This window comes from Schistocerca serialis, chromosome 2 (assembly GCF_023864345.2).
Source record: "Schistocerca serialis cubense isolate TAMUIC-IGC-003099 chromosome 2, iqSchSeri2.2, whole genome shotgun sequence".
Lineage (NCBI taxonomy): Eukaryota > Metazoa > Arthropoda > Insecta > Orthoptera > Acrididae > Schistocerca > Schistocerca serialis.
In genome coordinates, this window is record NC_064639.1 from 526634054 (window position 1) to 526654885 (window position 20832).

General features: G+C 38.8%; 1 protein-coding gene across 2 annotated transcripts in view; it reads right to left on the reverse strand.

The window, feature by feature from the left end:
* LOC126457491 (nucleoprotein TPR) overlaps positions 1 to 20832 on the reverse strand; it is a 287885-nt gene that overhangs the window by 116882 nt on the left and 150171 nt on the right. For both annotated transcript variants that reach the window (XM_050093792.1, XM_050093791.1), the window contains exons 21-23: positions 16845 to 17069; positions 11258 to 11462; positions 4894 to 5036 (exon numbers count right to left, since the gene is read on the reverse strand). In XM_050093792.1, the coding sequence (XP_049949749.1) occupies positions 4894 to 5036; positions 11258 to 11462; positions 16845 to 17069 (573 nt within the window). The remainder of the gene's footprint in view (positions 1 to 4893; positions 5037 to 11257; positions 11463 to 16844; positions 17070 to 20832) is intronic.

The following is a 20832-nucleotide window of genomic DNA, read 5'->3' on the forward strand; positions in this document are numbered from 1 at the left end:
ACCTTAGGGGGAAAAAAGGACAGGTATACACTCGCGCGCGCGCGCGCGCACACACACACACACACACACACACACACACACACACACACACACACACACACACACACATATCCAGTTATACAGCACAATTATTTTTGAAGTTATTAATTGTTAAAGATTTAATTTTTAAAAAAATCATATTTTGGCGCCTTTAGATGCCCACAGGCTGGCAACTGGTGATGATATAAACCTGGGAGTGGTCTCAATTTAAAGCTGTTGAATGGGGCTTTAACATGATATGCCACAAGATGGGCGCTACAGTTTTTAAAAAATCGAAAATTTTAAAATTAAATTTTAAAATTTAAATTTCTCAAAAAGTGGCAATTTTAAAAATTCCAAAAAATTATCAAATATAGTTTGTAATGTCTTAATACATATAGCAAAATTATGTCATGGGACCTCAATGGGATCAGGAGATACAAGGCTTCAGAAATACACATTTTGTAAATAATGTACAAAATTTGTAAAATTTTAGTTTTGAATTAGCAATTCTGTTATGCAGTGTAGAGGACACTATTAAATTAATAAAACGCAATGATTACTTTTTTTAGTGTACCATGTTTGAAAACCTCTCTTTAAAAGAAAACTGAAGCTGATTGACCTACTAATAGAGGGAAATCCCCTTTTACTCAGATAAAAAGGGGATTTCCCTCATGGGAAATCCCCTTCCACAAGGTGGAAGCTGATTGGTCAAGCAGACAATACTACTCATTTATAGCCAGCGTCGCATCGAAGTTGCTCATATGAAGTTCATTTGATGTTTCCTGTGATATTGTATGTTTAGAACAAAGCCCATTTCTTGGCCACTGCACTTTCCCTTGTTAATTTCTCAATGTTTTTCCCTTGCATGATGGATACCACTGACAAGATAGCAAAAATGGATTATTTTAATCCTTTTAATAATCCCAATCACTCCCATGCAAGAAAAGGTTTGAGACATATTACTTCATGGATGTGTGACTTGATTCCAGGAACACCTGAGTTATACAAGGTCTGTGACAGTTGTAGGAAGCAGCTGACAAAGTTGAAAAATGAACTGGAACTAGTAACATACATGAAGAAAGTCAGTCTGATACTGAAATTGAAGAAGCTATTGAAGTACCATTTTCAAATGTATGTGAAGTCCTGAGTTCTCTTAACAGCTCTCTTTTAGAGACGGGAGAGTCGCCTGTAGACAAAAAGAGGATGCAATCCAAAATTTACTCTACTAAGAAGGGCAACAGAATCAATGTGGCTGTCAAGAGAGAACTGCTAGTGAATGCATCTAGCAATGATGAGCATGATGATTCACAAGATGAGTTCTTAACACATCTAAAGAAGGTAAACAACAGCTTCACTAGTAGGAAGAAGAAGCTTCAACTGCTGACTGTTATGCCTGGCAGCTGGAGTGTGAGGAAAGTAATGCTGGAACGCCAGGGCGTTGGAAAAAAAAGGGCACCTTGTCTGGTCCTGATCTGAAACCAGGAAAAAGTCTGTCAAATCGTACCATTCATACTGTTAAAGGATTTTTTACAAGTGATGAAATGAGCAGAGTGATGCCAGGGATGAAGGACTTTATATCAGTGAAAGACGACAGCACAAGTGGTAAAGAACATGTTTCAAAAAGGTTGATGCTTAATAATTTAAAAGAAGCGTCTATAGTTTTCAAAGAAAAATTCCCAACTGTAAAAGTGGGATTTTCTAAGTTTGCAGAACTTAGGCCTAAAAATTTTGTGCTAGCAGGCCAGAGTGGAACACACTCAGTCTGTGTGTGCACCACTCATCAGAATGTGAAGCTTATGTTTGAAAATGCAAGAATGAGTTCAATGACGGATGGCAAAATTAAAACATACAAGGACTGCCTGCAAATGGTGGTTTGCAGCCCAACATCAACTGACTGCTTCTTTTCAAATTGTGTTTCACGTCCAGCTACCAAAAAGATTAGAGAACTTTTGGAAAAAGCATATGAAAACAATGCAACTGAAACATCACATACCAACAGTGGATCTCTGTGGATCAATGTAACTTGGAAATAATTCAAAAACCGGTAGGTGAATTTGTTGATGTATTTTGTGAAAAACTTCCTGTCCTACTTTGTCATAACTTCACAGCAAAGGAACAAAGTGCATTTCTGAGACATACCAAGGAAAATCTTATGGAATATGAAGTGGCTGTCATTTGTGACTTTTCTGAGAATCATTCGATCATCTTGCAAGATGAGGCACAATCATATCATTGGTAAAATAGTCGGGCAACCATTCACCCTTTTGTGGTGTTTTTTAAAGAGAAAGATGTCAAACATTTAAATTTTGTAATAATAAGACAAAGTTGATGGAAAATCTGAAATGCAAGTTTCAAAGATCTCCCAAGAAATTATTCTATTTTTCCAACAGCTCTGCGGCCCAATACAAAAATAAAAAAACTTTATTAACTTGTGTAACCACAAGCAAGATTTTGGAGCTGAGGCTGAATGGCATTTTTCAGCAACAGCACATGGCAAAGGACCATGCGATGGGCTGGGGGGCCACAGTAAAAAGACTAGCAGTCAGAGCAAGCCTATAAAGACTATATAAGGACCAAATAATGGACACAAGGCAACTGTTTGAATGGTCACATCAGAACATATCTAACATAGACTTCGTATTTGTGACCCTTGAAGAATACATTAAAACTGAAGAACAACTGGCCAGCCGGTACAATACCGCTGTAACTATATCAGGCACCCGGAAATTTCATGCCTTCATACCTCTTAAATGTGGAACCAAAGTAAATGTGAAATTATTTTCTTCCGAAGTTGTTTCAAGCGTATTTCCTGATGTAAAGGACATACAGCAGATATTATTTGCAGATATTAGTGGATATGTAACATCAATCTATGGTGACACTTGGTGGTTGAGTTATGTTCTGGATGAAGATGAAGATTGCAGTAAAGTGCAAGTTACATTCCTCCATCCTTCAGGTCCATCACCCTTTTGCAGATGTGTTATGCAAAGTGAACCCATCACTCAGAAATGCCGAACATACAGTTTACCAGACAGTGAAGTGAACAAATGTGTGGATATCCTCCAACGACTGAAGTCTCGATGAATTAATTTGTTAACACTTAACGTTACTCATAATATTGGATTTTTAATGTCACACTTACTTTCTCCATCAAAAAATGTAAAAGTAATAGCTACTGCTTGTTTCATTGTAATGTTTTGCTCGTTTCATTCAATGAACTATTCAAAATTTTCTGAAACGATACTAATTCTGGTATTTTACACAAACGTGTATTTCTGAATTTCTGTATGTCCTGGTCCCATTGAAATCCCATGATAGAACTTTGCTATATGAATTATGACATTACAAACTATATTTGATAATTTTTTGGAATTTTTAAAATTGTCGCTATTTGAGAAATTTAAATTTTAAAATTTAAGTTTAAAATTTTCAGTTTTTTAAAAATTGTAACCCCTATCTTGGGGCATATCATACATTAAAGCCCCATTCAACAGCTTTAAAATAAGACAACTCTCAGGTTTATATCATCACTGGTTGCCAGCCTATAGGCAACCAAAGGTGCCAGAACATGAAATTTCTTCATAATAATTTAAATATTTAAAAATTAATAACTTCAAAAATAATTGTGCTACATAACTGAAATTAGGTATTTATTCATAGGCCTATGATATATCATTGCATACCAAAAATCATGGAAATCTGAGACATCAAGTCTGAATCAGTGTTGATTTGACATGGAATGACTCAAACATGTAGCCTGTGACAGTGCTCTACTTGTATGAACACTGTAGTATACGCTTCCGCTATCTCCTCTCCCTGTTTTTCGAGTGTAAACACAATGGTGCTGCCATTTTGACCAAGCAACAAGTGTGATTGCAGGACGATATATGGAATTTGTTTGTAGACGAAACATCTCTTCTTCCAAAGCTCAACAGAGAAACCAACAGAAAGAATATTATGAGGATTCAAGAATGAAAGATAGCAAAAACAAGAATTAGAGGTAAGTAATCCGTCGAAGTGACAATATTGTTGGAAAGAAAACATCCGGCATTCATATTATTTTGAAAAATCTTAAAGCGAAACATGAAATCAAGGTATAAATTAATGAAAATGATATAAAATAATCAAAATTTTCTGAATTGTTGAAGTCACATGGTCCTCACAAACACACATATCAATATTTAGAGGTAATGACAGCTCTGCTCATTTGCCTTTGAGCCAAGAGGCAATCTTATTCTGATCTAACTACAATGAGACAGTAACTTGCTTCGAGAACCACACATTGAAAGATACTGCAAAAATAAAGCCGTACAGAAAAACCACGTCAAGCTATTTTATTGCTAAAACACAATGAGTGCTCTATCATCTCTAGATATTTTACTGGCAGAGGAGTTTCAAATTTTGACAGTGTAGTGAACAGTCCTATTTCTGTGCACATTTATTAGGATGCTGCTATGTATCTGACCAAAGTTTTGGGGTTGTAAAAGATTTTTTGTGACAGTTGAACACAGTGGAAATGGAAGAGGACACTAAATTCAATAAAAGAAATGTAAACCAAATTAGTAGACCTAATAATAAAACCGTTCACTAATCCAGTATCCATTTTTCAACAATTCTTTTGTAGTCTTCCAATAACTGTTTCACTACACATCCTCCTCCTCCTCCTCTTCCTCCTCCGCCCCTTTCTGATTCTCAAATTAGAAATCATCAAATTATTCCAGAGTCTTAATCCATAACTTTTTTTAATGGCCTTCATTTAGTACTGAAAAAGAACAGTATAAATGACAGCCTAAGCACAAGTTGGTGCATATATCCACAACATTAAGTTGAATACAAAGTTTTCAGTAAAAAAATCTACTGCCCGCTACCTACCTTCTCAAGCTGTCTTTGTATATGCTGAAGCCTCTCAGTCTCTCTCTGTTTCTCTGCTCTTAGCTCAGCATTTTCTTTCTCTAAGCGCACTATCCGCCCCTCGTACTGTGACGTCAAAGATATTAGACGGGCACTGTCTTCTTCTGTAAAAAGGAAGAGTAAATTAAAATATAGTAAACCTCCTGCTCCAATAGATCTCCATGAACAGCAGCAACAACTACATAGAAAGGACAATGGGACAAAAACAAAAATGATCACTGAACAACTCCAAGGCTATGAAAAAAGAAATATTCCCTGCTTAGTTTCATGTATTCTGTAATTTATTATTCACCGTTTTGCACTTTTTAATGTGAATAAACAAAAGGACACACATTTTAGAACCTTACCTGAAATTGTTCTTTATGGTGGACATTATTGTAACTCAAATATTCAGCAGGAATTATCAATTTTGTTTCTCATGGTATTACAGAAGGTTGACAATAGATCCTTGCTTAAGTAAATTTGACAAGTAACATGATTCTATGGCTCGGAAACAAATCAACTATAGAGAATCCCATAACCAATAACCTTTTTATGAAATGTGAACCATAAATAGTAGATAAACTCTAACAAGCAGTCTGAAGAAGTGGGTATTGTATTATTGGGAGTGGTTGAGGGTGGGTAGGGAGATTGAGGAGGAAAGGGAGGGGGGGGGGGGGAGGGAGAATGGTGATGGAGGGCAGAAGAGGAGATGGACAGAAGAAAAGATAGGAGGAAGGAGGGAGGGAGGGAGGGAGGGAGGGAGGGAGGGAGGGAGGGAGGGAGGGAGGGAGGGAGGGAGGGAGGGAGGGAGGGAGGGAGGGAGGGAGGGAGGGAGGGAGGGAGGAGTAGGGACAAGGGAGATAAGGTGGGAAGGACTGACAAGGGGAAGACCTTCAGACACTGCCTATGGATTCGGCTCAAATTTGGCAGGTCACTTGTGTGCAACCTAAAATGAAGGACTCTAAGATATTTTGGCTCAACACCCTCCCTTTTTGAGAAAATCATCCCTAAAGGTCATGACGAGCAAATGACTCAAAATTGGTGGGATAGATAGATAATTGTAAATAGAGCACTTTTCACCATTAGATATGTGGTCTACAAATGTATACTTTCCCAGAAATCAAGAAAAGAAACTTTTACACCTGCCGCTTATGTACCCATATGGTAAGCACTTTTGGCCGATAGCGCAACGGCTAAGGGAACTTGCAGGGAAGTGGAGAACCCGGGTTCGAATCTAGAGGTAACCCAACAGATGTTATGTTTCTCATTTGCATTTTTTCCATATCTCAATTGATAGGAATAGGAGGGTTAATAAGGTAAATAAATCATTAAGGAATGACAAAAAGATAGGCAAATAAATTTCTCAAACCTCTTGGGATAGTAAACAACTAAAATGTTACTCCTGGTAACTTCACAATGGTTCTTCCAGTCAGTGTTACGTGTCCTCACTTTTCTTCGAACAACTACGTGGATGGTACTTATCATATAAACGTCTGTGGCACCAAGAACATCTAATTAATGCTGTCTTTCAACATCTACACTGTTCCTCCGGAAGCATCGGCGGAAAACAAACCTGGATTACATTTAAAAATATGTCTTTTTCGGGAATTAATTTTGATGCGTACCACGCATACGATATCATTGCCTGAAAAATTGGTGCTGAAAGTTGGTTATGAATTATGCTGTGAATAGTTATTGTATCTGTGCTGTTGTGCAATTAACGCTGGGTTTCGAGAAGCACACTGCAATTCTGAAGCCTCGAAACAAAGTTTTTAACCTGGCAATAGAAATAAACATGGCACAACTGCCACACAGGTGGGCAGTTTGGTGGTATCACTTTTACCATGCAAGTCGGTTGACCCTCGTCATCTACAAACATAGTGTCACACATTAGAGAATTAGTTTGTCCACCCCAGGAATCCAATATTAGACAAAACTCGTTATCAGCAACATATGATTTTAAAACATTATCAAGAAATGTTCTGTAAATTGCATTTGTCAATTTCCCGGGTTTGGAGCTAGTAATGTAAACATTTTTCAATGAGTCTGTTAAGCAATTGACATATTCTATAACACGAGGATCAAATATAATACACGTTCCTTGTAAACACAGGAAAACCTAAGGTAACTCTGTTCCAGAGGCTGTGATGGCATTATGTGCCATGTACAAGCGTTTTAGTTTTTTTTTTTTTTTACTACCAACTGTAACAAGGGTTCGTTTTTCTCCCATATGCGATAACGTGCATTGAATGTTCACCTGATGCTCGCATCCTGTTTGATCTGCGTTGATCACGTAATCATGATTAAAACCGTCATAAGTGACGGTGTTTGCTTGCTGAAAAGAGCCACCACTTTCTGTATATCTCCTATATTTTATACCTCCTTGTGGGAGACGTATTTAGTGACGTGGCATTGAAAAATTTCATATTTCGATTTGAAATTCCTTGCCCGAGATAATGATGCAGCAAATGTAAAATCCTTGTTGGTCGTATATTAAAGCGTTGCACCTGCAGCCCACTCCTGGAGTATTCTCATTGCTACATTCTCGTTATGACAATGAGATTCGAAAAGTTGGTTGTATGTCTACTTATTTATCACCTGGTATTTGTCATATTGTGTCCCTCCTTTAACGATATCATTTTCCCACAGTTTTAGGTTCTTCTTCCTTTTCAGAGCTGTTGTTGCTCTATTCCTTTGCAATGTTTGTAGGTTGCAGTTTGGATGATTCCCGGCTAGCGCTACCACCTTTACTTTTACTTCAAGAGGTATAGCACCGTAGTTCAGTATTTAGTAACCGGTTCGTAATACTCATCAGGAACACATGAAGCACAGATTGCTTGCAACGCGGACATTTCCAAAGTGTTATGAGCATATTGCAATTCAGTAGTCATGATATCTTCCACTGAATCACCTTATGCTTCACCTTAATGGTACAGTTCTTTCAGTATCAACAAAAGTCATTTCGTTCGTCAGCTCCAAAAATCACTCAATGAGAAACAGAACTGCCTGTTTCCGATAGTGCATTGATAATACATCTGTCTTGCAACACTTTTACAAATCAAAACACAGCATCCATAGCTTCCCATTTTCCGTCGGTTGTGACAGGCTCTCAATTATACAATTCAGCACTGGCCAAAGGGCATATGCTCCCCATTATTCAGATTATGCAACTGAAAGATATGACACAACACACAATGACTAGGTACTACAGCATAAACAGAAAAGACAATTACTACAAACTACATACACTACAAGTCATATGTTACTTTCCAAAGATGACTGTATTCTTTCACAAAATATATTTTATTCAGCGGATTAATGCTGAAAAATCATTACATGTATTCTTGACATTTGCAGCAGCCTAAAGACGGGAAACAACTCTTTCCGATTAACTTCTATAAGGTTCGTGCTGGACACCCCAACTCTTCGATGTTTACAACTATGATATCACAAACAGGCAAACGGGACAACATAACTCTCCCCTTGTGCATTCTGTCCCATGTCTCACTGTAAATAAGAGTCGCACAGTTGGTTATCTGTGGTCCCTTGTGAAAAATTCATGGCACTCTTACTCAGAGTTGTTTACATGTAACAAAGCTTAAACATTTAATTCTTTACTAATTCAAGTTGGTTGGGAAATTAGCTTGGCTACCTTATTACTATTATTATTCCGTGTTGAGTTGAGTACTTTATTAACCCTCCTACCCCTACAAATTCCAATACGAAAAACTACATTTAAAAAAAATTAAAACCGTACAGTTTCCTAGGAATTTGAACCCAAGTTTCCCACTTCCCAGCCAGTTACTTTGGCCATTGCCATACCGGCACTCTCAAGCGTTTACCATGTGGATACGTGAGCGGCAGTTGTAAGACTTTCTTTCCTCAATATTTGGAAACGTATGTGTTTACGGACCCCATACCAGATGAATAAAAGATGCTCTTTTTACAACTGTCTATCGATCCCACTAATTTTTAATCGACTACTTTAGGGGTGATTTTCACAAAAACAAGGGGATGTTGAGGCAAAATATCTTAAGAGTCCTTTTGTTTTAGGTTGTACACAAGCAACTTGCCAAATCTGAGCCGAATCGGTTGGCCATATCTGAGGCCTTCCCCTTCTGAGAGACCATATGAGGGAGGGAGGAAAAGAGGGAAGACCCTAGAGTACGAGACAGGGAAGGGGGGGGGGGGGGCGTGGCCAGAGGGAGGGATGGATGGATGGGTGGAGTGTGGTGAGAGGGAGGGAGGGATGGATAGATGGATGGATGGATGGAGTGTGGTGAGAGGGAGGGATGGATGGATGGATGGATGGATGGATGGAGTGTGGCCAGAGGGAGGGAGGGATGGATGGAGTGTGGCCAGAGGGAGGGATGGATGGATGGAGTGTGGGCAGAGGGAGGGATGGATGGATGGAGTGTGGGCAGAGGGAGGGATGGATGGAGTGTGGGCAGAGGGAGGGAGGGATAGATGGAGTGTGGGCAGAGGGAGGGATGGATGGAGTGTGGGCAGAGGGATGGATGGAGTGTGGGCAGAGGGATGGAGTAAGCTAGAGGGAGGCAAATATGGAGAGCTGATGGGAGTGTAGGGGCGAGGAGTGTGGTGTTTGGGTTAGGAGGGAAGGAGAGGAATGTGTAGAGGAATGGAGGGGACAGGAGGAAGGTGGAGTGTCATGGAAGGGAAGGGAGGGGAGGGTCGGTGGGATGAGGATGGGAGGTTCTAGAAGCATCCATCATGAAGAAACATGTACAAAGGTGGCTGAAGAATATCTGCAGAGATATTACTGGTGCATGGAAATGGACAGCAGTCCTGAATTTCCATGTTTCTGTTCATGCACAGTAGACAGCAATAACACATGTATGTGTTGAAAGGGGGTACTCAGAGTGTTTTGTGTTTGTTCCACTTCTACTGTTATTGTTGATACCTGTTGATAGTAGTTGACTTCAGACTTTTGTATTACAGATTTGGCATAATTTTGAGTGAATTTTCATAAATGCAGTACTTGAACAAATGTAATAATTACTGCCAATTGACTGCATTTTTTATTTATTGCTGTTGTGAAAAGCATTCTTTGTAGTGATTGCTTCATATTCTAAAAACAAGGCTTGAGTGTTCTCATCCAGATGTATAGTGAGGAAAGGTGTCTTTTTGATCCTCATGACTTACTGTACAACAATAAGGTACCTCGCTCACCAAAAGTGTAAGGAAATTGTTTAATTCTTACTTCTAACTATGGGGAACTGCTTCTCACATTACTGTGTCATTTGAGTGAATTCCTTCGTCTACCTTCAAAAATAGCTTGTTAAAGCAAACCACATACATTCTCAGAAAATTAGGATATTCCTACAATCTCTGGGCCTCACCTCTTGAGTCCCTTCTTATTAGCCATATTTTAACCCAACAATCTCTGGATTTTCATTCGCCGTCATTGTCCTGCCCTCCTAAGGAGGGTCGCATACACTGACACGACAATAGTTGCAACAACAACTGCATCTTTCATGAACAAAAATTTTGTATCAATGTAAACTTAGATAAAAATATGCCTGTGAAAAAAGAGAGTCACAATATAAAATGAACCACTGAGCTCATAATTCAGAACATTCTGTGACAGGGAACAACAATTACTTAATAAATAGGAACTCTGAGCTCTCAAAAATTTTTAATTTGAATTAATAATAGCTTTACAAGAAATAAGACATTACCACTTGTGTTCTGCTTGCTTGTATCATGTAATTGGGTGACATTAACCAGTCTGCAGTTTCAGTTGAGCAGTTGTGGCACTGTTGCCAAGGTGTACCCCTTATCTGCATCGTGTAATACGAGCTTTATGTAGACTATCACTACAATTCCACATAGCAGTTAGTGAACTTAATTCTGTTGTCTTGAATAACTATCATAAGCACATCATAATTCATTAAATATCTTATAATGACTCGGACTTTAAGAGGAATAATGTTGACATCGAAAATAATGAACTCTACAGCCAAACAATGATGAGAATCCACAAAGTCCTTCTAATACACAAACACTCTAGAAATTAATATGTAAAGAAGAAAAAAATCATTATCAGTGACAGCACTACACAATATATCTTGCCAATAAGCACTATAACATGCATGACAATGCAGCATAGAAAAAAAGTAAAAAAATGAGGCAGTCATTTATCACTATTTTCCTAATGTTATCCATAATGCATGAAATTCATAATTTTTTTTTTTTTTTTTTTTTGCTCCTTTCTATAACAGAACAACTGAAACTCGAGTATTAATATATAGTGATAGTGTTATTTGCATTTTCTATTTTATTCAAATCTTTCAACTACTTTATTACTTCAACATTCTTGTACCTTTTATCTGCTCCACAGCTCCTACCCTTTCCTGGGCTTCTTTCAACTGATTTGTTAAAGCACTCTTCTCTCCCGTCAGCTGTACTATTCTTTGTTTCAAATTTTTCAGTAGGACTCGTGCTCTTTCATCCTTTTCAACTGCATTCATCTTGAGACTTTCATTTTCTTTGCGCAGGTTTTCTGCTTCATCATGAGAGCTTGTTACCTATATAACATGTAGGTTATATTAGGGAGTTATGAATTTTGAAAAGCTTATTACCTGAAATGAAGTCATGTTTACTTTCAGACATTTGAAAAAAATGTTGATCTCATCTGTAATAAATTCAAGTTACATGTCAATGATATTCCTGACATGGGTTCATATATGTGTTTCATCAAGCAACACTAGCAAACCCATAAAATGGTTAATCACCAGAAAGAAATGGTACCTCACAGTTCAATAGTATCCTGGTCTGGAATGCATCTAAAGTTTATTTCAGTTAAATGCTGAAGTAAACTTTACTGTTATAAGCAATGTACAGTTTCTGCTGAACTAAGAAATGATTTTCTTAAATCATGTCCTGAAATGAGTGCCAGCTCACCAGCACTACCTCAAGAAGTATCCCACCGTTCTCGCAATTTCCACAACATTTTGTGGAATCACAATCCTCCCCCCAGAACAATCCACTCCCCTGTGATCAATTGCATGCCCCCTTCAGCAATGTCTTTTATTCACTGAAAATGAGAGGACAACTGATAGTCTATATTTGACATTTTTGAAGGAACCATACATTAAGTCACTCAGCGAAATTTCAAAGGTCCAGTGAATATCACACTGTGAATTAAAAAAACACTTTGTTAGGAAAGAAAACATACACAAAGTCATTCACACAAGCAAGCACACCTCACGCACACAGGATCACCATCTCCGGCAGCTCAACTGCAATGCAACTGTCACATAGCCCGGAAGCAGCAACCTGGAGGGGATGGGGAAGGAGAAGGGATAGCAGGTTATAGGTGGCGGGAGAAAAGAGTGCTGTCTGGCGGAGCATGTAAGTGACTACATTGCCCACAGCTTCAGGAGCTTCAGGAAGCTGTAAGGAAAGGGGGAGGAGGGCGAAAAAGGAGAGGAGCAGGAAAGGGAAAACAGTCTTGTGCTTTGGCTGGGGGCGGGACACAAAGAAGGTGATGGGATGAGAACAGGCAGGAGGTGATGTACAGAAACTGTTGGGTAGAGGATGTGAAGTCAGTAGGTTACCATAGGCTGGGGCCAGGATAATTTCAGGAGCAGACAATTTGTTGTAAGGGCAGAGCTCATCTGCGCAGTCATAAAAGCTGATGGTGAGGAAAACACAGGCCACCAAAGGTTGTGAAGTGCCAATTTAAATCATTCAGCTATATGATGTGCCACAAGGTGGTCTACTTTGCTCTTGGACACAGTTTGGTGGTGGCTGTTCATCCTCATGGACAGCTGGTTAGTAGTCATATCAATACAAAAAGCTTCCAATAACTGCAGCAGAGCTTGTACATGACATGGCTGCTTTTACAGGTGGTCCAGCCTCTGATGGGGTAGGGTAAGCCTGTGGCAGGAATGGGATAGGAAATGCTGGGTGGGGGATTGGGTAGGTCTTGCACAGGGATGTGATCCCTGTGGTACAGGGTAAGTTGGGTGTGACATACAGATGGACTAGGATGTTGTGGAGGTTGGGTGGATAGCACTTGAGGAGTGGTGGGAGGGATTTTGGATAGGATGTCCGTAATTTCAGGGCATGAATGTAGGTAGTCAAAGCCCTGATGATGTGATTCAACTCATTGCTGCTTCTGTTCTACGTGACAGCTCCTTTCCAGTCCAAGTCCCTGGAGATAGCAGGTCATGTGTGCGTGCAATGTGCTTGCTGCTTGCTTTTGCGTGCGTGCGTGTGTGTGTGTGTGTGTGTGTGTGTGTGTGTTTTTCCTGATGAAGGCTTTGGGCGAAAGCTAAGCATGTAACTGTCTTTTCATTGTGACTGTATGAAACTCAACATTTCACCTATACCGTGAATAGCAATCTACTTTTCTCTTATATTGTTGTTAAAAAAAAATTCGATTTTTATATTCTGCTTCATCTAAATGCTGGAAGCAATTGTGTGTGTTTTTCCTGATGAAGGCTTTGGGCGAAAGCGAAGCATGTAACTGTCTTTTCATTGTGACTGTATGAAACTCAACATTTCACCTATACCGTGAATAGCAATCTACTTTTCTCTTATATTGTTGTTAAAAAAAATTCGATTTTTATATTCTGCTTCATCTAAATGCTGGAAGCAATCACAGAGTTTACAGGGTCGGTGCATGTCTTCAAAAAGTTCTTTAAAGCATGCTATTCTCACAAACAAAACCGTAACATGTCTCAATTTACATTTACAAATGTGTTTTAATGCTAAAGATTTTTGAGTAGCGGAGAAGTTAATTTTGCAGATTTGCAACTCTTTTAGAAGTAGTACTGACATGCCAGGCAATATTCAGGTAGTTTACATTGATTACTTCTCTTCACACCTCAGTTCCAGTAGTTATGAAAGCAGTAGTGGATGTGATCCATTGGACACCATAAATCTGAAGTGCTTTCGCTGATTCCAGAATTGATGCATCACCAGTAAGCTGAAATTTTTTTTTTTTTTTTTACTGTAATTTATGGTTATGGAAAGTCATCAATTTGATTCCTAATTTATGAAATGTGATGTCATGTTCAATGGTACATCATCATTAGGACAACTACAATTCCTGTAATATCCATAAAAGCAATATGAAAATCTTCTGAAGACTGTGAGGAGAGGACAACTTCACTATAGCAGAAACCAATTCTGTCTGTAACACAGATTTACTTCAAATGACAGAAACGAAGTTTGTGCACTTGATCTACCTTCAGAAGTCTACGGTTAATGCAGTTAATGGCAGTTCTTGAAGTATGGTTCTGGCTGTAAGCAGTTTTCACAGCGGGAACCAGTTTAGTGATAAAATTTTAAGAGTTTAAGCTCCTATGTGATGGAAACAATTACCTTGATTATTACAAAAAATTGCCATTCACTCAATCTTGTATTTACTGTTCAGTTGGCACCTCAACTGAAGATGCTGAAGTGCAGACAATGTTTGAGAATAAGGTGTGGGATAATGGCATTCCAGTCTAGGGAACTACTTACTTATTTGGTCATGGGAAGTGAAAATGTGATTTAAGAGGCTGGAAAAACTTTTCTTGAGGGAAGATCTGCTGTCATTAATACAATGGTGATATGTCAGTCTTGTAAATATAATAGAACTTGTGTGGTGAACAGTAATATACTTAAATTACAGAAATTGCTCTGAGTTTGAAATTCAGAATCCTATTGTAGTTATCTTTGATACTTGAAATATGACTGTAATAATAACTAAAAAATGATAATTGTTTTACAGGAGACTGCAATGACAAACATTATAAACAGTCATACAATAACGTTTAAATGAACACCATCACCCCTCCCTCATTTGACTGTACTATTGTTTGTTTAATTAATTATGACCCAGATTCTGGCCTTTTATGCAATTTACAAATAAGCTCAATCACTTGAGAATGGGATAAAAGGCTGAAACCTGGGTCGTAATTAAAAAAACAACAATACAGACAAATGGCAGTGTGTTCATTTAAAAACAAACTTTATAATCTGCAAACATAAAATTAGTTAAAGAAATCCATAACTCCTTAAAAATTTTGCCTTCTCACTTTTCCCGCTTCCCACATATATATATTTCAAAAAATACCATAAAAATCTGGAAAGGCACATGAAAATATTTTTAACTACTTACTGTATCCCTATAAATGATGAAGCTGTAAAGTTCCCTTTAAAATTAATGATGCAGCTGTAAGATTCTACACAACTTTGTAATTGATTTTCCTATAATTCAATAAAATCAGTCTTACGACTTTCAAAATACACAGAAAATTCAGTTTTAAAGCTACAGACCTCTAGTTTTCACAAAGCTGATGTTCATTTCAAGTACTGTAGAATAAGTAGTAAAAGAAAAATGTGATATTCTGATTTAAATACTGTTACCAGGAAATTGCCACACACATGTAATGCACAATACACTTCTACACAACACATGTGACTTGCATTATTACCTGCTTCTCAGAAATTTGAAAGCAAGAATTGTCTTTGTAACATGTTCTTACCATTCCTTTTATCTAAACTTAGAAAACACAACTCTTTGGACATCAACTTTACCACTTTCTCTTTTTCTTCCTCTCCTCTTTTTCTGCTTATTTTGCTTTGAATAAAAAGGCTATCCACTTACCACTCTCCTAGCTGTCTTCTCTTCCAAATTTACTTTTTTGTGTTTATCCCCCATCTCCCTTACAAAAAATTTCATTTTCTATTCCAGTTGTCTTTCCCTTTATCATGCATTCGGAGTCATTGTTATATCATATTATCTTCTTCGTAGTCGTTCCATATCTATTATCACACATTTAGCCTGACCTTTCTATGACTTTAAAGTTTTCCAGTTTCAAAGAATGGCAGCTCATTTTGTACTATCGCGAAATAGTGAAGAACACACCATAGATATGATATGTGAATTGGGGTGGCAATAACTGAAACTACAGCTTTTTCGTTGAGGTGGGTCTTCTTATGAAACTTCCATCACAAACTTTCTCCTCAGAGTGTGAAAATAATTTGTTGGCACCCATCTACAGAGGGAGGAATGATCATCAAAATAAAATACGAGAAATCAGAGCTCGCACAGCAAGATTTAAGTGTTTGTTTTTCCCGCACGCTGTTCTGGAGAGGAATGGCAGAGAAACAGCTTGAAGGTGGTCTGATGAACCCCCTGCCGGGCACTTAATTGTGAACTGCAGAGTAATCTTGTGTATGTAGATGCAGCTGTCACTTGCTGCAAGTTTTTTATTGCTAGCTTACAATTACTTCATCTAATGTGTGTCACCATACGTGTTCTCACAGGAAGAATGTTCTCTCTAAAAATAAGAGGGAGGGAAAGAATTGGAGGGTGGGGGCACAGATGTCTTTTCATAAATGCAATAGATACGGTCATCATTGTACTAAACAACTAAGAAATACGACTGACTGAATGATAAACAATGAAGAAAACTAGTATGCATGACTTCATGAAATCAGGTAACTATACATAGGAAGTAGCCAAGGATGTTTTCTAAAACTGCACAAAGAAAGATAGCATTTTAGTTTTGAACTTAAGTATTTCTTCTTTTTCTTGTGCCTTTGTCCAACAGTTTTGCAGGGTCGGCATGGTTATAGGCAAATTTGGCATGGTTAATTTAAGGGGTGACCGGATGCCCTTCCTGTTGCCACCCCGTTACACGAATGATGATGATGATGATGATGATGATGATGATGATGATGATGATGATGATAATGATTATGATGACAATGAAATGATGAGGACAACACAAACACCCAGTCCCCAGGCAGAGAAAATCCCCAACCCGGCTGGGAACTAAATCCTGGACCCCATGATCCAGAGGCAGCAATGCTAGTCACTATACCACGAGCTGCAGACTAGTTTTGAGCTTAATACTTCATAAACACAAATACTGAACTGCTTATTCTATGTTACATCTGGCCCCTACCTTATCATTCAGTTCCTTAATTGCATCTGTGTGTCTTGTTTCAGCTTCTAACATGAGCTGTTCCATTTCTCTGCGACCTTCTGTGCGATAAAGTTCTTGTGTCTCTGGTGGAAGAGGCTCAGATGCAGCTTTTTTCCTTTCATCATCCCATTTCTGCTTCTGTTCTTCCATAGTTTTGCTCAGCTCTTCAAACTGAGTCTTGTATTTCTTTGCAATCTTGCGAACCTAAAGAAATTATTATAAACTGATTACATCTGTAAGCAGAATTTGAAAGGTTAGAAAAGACCAGTTACTTTTGGAAGAGAGTTACTTCATTTTCAATTCAATCCCTTGTCAGCTTCATACAATGAACTTATTTAAATTATATTTCAATTTTAACGTTTGCTTTGCCAGGTAACCATCACGTAAGCCCACATCATTTCCAAGAGTGGCAACAGCCTCATCAAATGGTAATTTATGCTCGCATGTCAGATTCAAAGATTTCAGAAGAATAAACATTTGAAGAGTTAAACCCTGATAGTAGTTAACATATCTGCTGAATACTAAAATTTTTCCCCAAATGTTGGAAATACTGTGCAACATTGTTGAAGGATACAAAGTAGGACACAGCCCAGTCTTTTACAAAGCACACAAAGAAACAGTTCGGCAAGTGTCACTAACATCAGACAAGAAGCTTATTACAATCAGAAAATCTGAGAGTAAATCTCAACAGACTTTTTCTTACACTACATAAATTCTTATACTATTACATTTATTGATAAATAAGACTTCTAAATGTTATTTGAGAATAAAAAGAGCAACTTTTATGGAAAATAAGGGACAGGAACCACTTTACTATAGAGGATTGATGCGTGCAACAGTTTAAAATATTAACCTAACAAATCAGAGTGAAGGGCACTTCTTGGTGGAGGCAGAAAGGTGGTGGAAGAGACACGAGATTGGATACCCTGTAACAGAAGCACGGAGAAGGTAGACAGAGGCAGAACGTTGTCACTGCGAAATATGGGACAGAAGTGGCAGTCTGCAGAGGTCACTGGCACAGTCCAATGAAGAAGGTACAAGACTCCCATTGCAGCTGACGCTGTCATTGCAGAAGTTCCACCCAGCAGCTGTTGTGAGGGCCTCACCCAGAATTACTGAGCTTCAGTCATAAAATCTATGATGTAAGGATAAGATGAGCAACAGTCTCTGAAGTAAAGATGGATGTTGTTTGCTGCACCTCGTTTCGGAAGTGACCTCCACCATCTTGTAAAACGACCCTTGCAGCTTTAAAGCCTTGATGGAAGGATTTCTTTATCAACTGATTTTAATACTATAGGGATATTTCTCAGAATTTTATTGATGTAGCCTACCATGTTTGTTAGCACTGTGTGATCAAAAGTATCTTGACACCCCCAAAAAGCATACACTTTTCATATTAGGTGCATTGTGCTGCCACCTACTGCCAGGTACTCCATATCAGCGACCTCACTAGTCATCAGACATCGTGAGAGAGCAGAATGGGGTGTCCGCGGAACTCACGGACTGCGAATGTAGTCAGGTGATTGGGTGTCACTTGTGTCATGTGTCTGTACATGAGATTTCCACAATCCTAAACATCCCTATGTACACTGTATCCAATGTGATAGTGAAGTGAAGTGGAAATGTGAAGGGACATGTACAGCACAAAAGCGTACAGGCTGACTTCGTCTGTTGACGGACAGAGACCACTGACAGTTGAAGAGGGTCATAATGTGTAATAGGCAGACATCTATCCAGACCATCACACAGGAATTCTATACTGCATCAGGATCCACTGCAACTACTATGACAGTTAGGAGGGAGGTGAGAAACTTGGGATTTCATAGTCGAGTGGCTGCTCATAAGCCATGCACCACGCCAGTAATGCCAAACGATGCCTCGCTTGGTGTAAGGAGCATAAACATTGAATGATTGAACAGTGGAAAAATGTTGTGTGGAGTGACTAATCACGGTACACAATGTGGCGATCCGATGACAGGGTGTGGGAATGGTGAATGCCCGGTGAACGTCATCTGCCAGCATGTCTAGTGCCAATAGTAAAATTCAGAGGCAGTGGTATTATGTTGTGGTTGTGTTTTTCATGGAGGGGGCTTGCACCCCCTGTTGTTTTGCTTAGCACTATCATAGCACAGGCCTACACAAATTTTTTAAGCACCTTCTTGCTTCCCACTGTTGAAGAGCAATTCGAGGATGGTGACTGCATCTTTCAACACAATCAAGCACCTGTTCATAATGCACAGCCTGTGACAAAGTGGTTACACAACAATAACATCCCTGTAATGGACTGGTCTGCACAGAGTCCTGACCTGAATCCTATAGAACACCTTTGGGATGTTTTGCACCAGGCCTCACTAACCGACATCGATACCTCTCCTCAGTGCAGCACTCTGTGAAGAATGGGCTGCCATTCCCCAAGAAACCTACAGGCACCTGATTGAATGTATGCCTGCAAGAGTGGAAGCTGTCATGAAGGCTATGAGTTGGCCAACACCATACTAAATTCCAGCATTACCGGTGGAGGGTGCCACGAACTTTTAAGTCATTTTCAGCCAGATGTCCGGATACTTTTGGTCAAATAGTGTTATCAATGATAAGACACACTGATGTGAAGGTCGATAGAAGTATGTCATGACCTCACACAAATGCAGGATGCTTTTCGATCGGTACCCCTGGGATTTGCAGTGGGATGACAGAGGCTAGCACGAGTGGGGTGGTTGTAGGGAATCTGGAACATTCTATAATAATTAGTACTGGAATACTTTAGTAAATAACTTTTTCTTAACTTTGTTGTGCTACTGCACTCCAGGAACATAGCTCATAACAAGTATCTTTCTTGAATACAAATGACTCATTAACAAACATTAACTAGATTATACAAAAAGCAAGATAACACAATTCTGGTATTACATGTGTAATACATGCGCGAACTAGAGGCTGCGAACCTAGCGAGCTGAAGGCTATTCTAATCTGTCTTCGCTCAGGACCTGTAGATGACTCAACCGGTGCGATCTGCAAGTCTCTGTCCGTGCCATATGCCGGCACTTCAAGTGCCATGGAGTCCAGAGAGGTTGCAAGTGCTGGACCACTATCGATTATCACAACCTCTAGCACAGTGTCTAACATTGACACCACATGCACTTGAACCTTTGAGTTACTATCTCTCCAAGTCGTTATTAATTAATGACTTTGTCCCAGGGAGCTGTCTGGCATCATCTCACTGAACACCCTGCTATGAATGCAGTGAAAATATCTTGAGTATGTGGACTTTCCGACTACACAGAACTGACCAGCATAATTTCAAATTATACACTAACTCAATTACCTTTTGCTTAATTTAACTCTGCTGTCGTCGTAACTTCTTGCTGGAACATAGCTATGTATGTAGTATTTTTTCTCATCTCAGAAATGAAATTAGTAAAAAAATTTATTTTTCCATCTTATTCATGTTTACGTTGAGCTCAAATTTTCCCTGGAGTTAAGAGCTGCCTTTCAGCGTTGTTTGAAAAGTGCTGTTTTCAGAGCTCATGTTAATACAGCATAGTGGAAGGAGTAATTAATATTTTACTTCACAACATGTCTATGCTGTATATCACTGTTCCAAGCATGGACCCATACAGTAGGTACTATGAAAAACAAAGTTCTACAGCCAAAGCATTGTTGGAACTTGATTAGGAAACCAGTTCTGTTGACAACTAGCATTTGGTGCAATATAAGGTATGGAAATAATTCACACAAAAATTCAAGGGATGTGTCCATTATACAAGTGATTTGGCATTCTGTCCTTCGTAAAAATGTTTGAAGTTTCAACTGGAGAAGTTCATTAAGATGACTGAGAAAGTTGGCTAATACGCCCACATTGCAACTAATTTTTATGTTACAGATGAGTCAAGAACATTACTTGTTACAGAAACACCTACAGCTAACAAAACTCACTCTGCCATTTTTTATTTAGTTCAGCACAATCCAG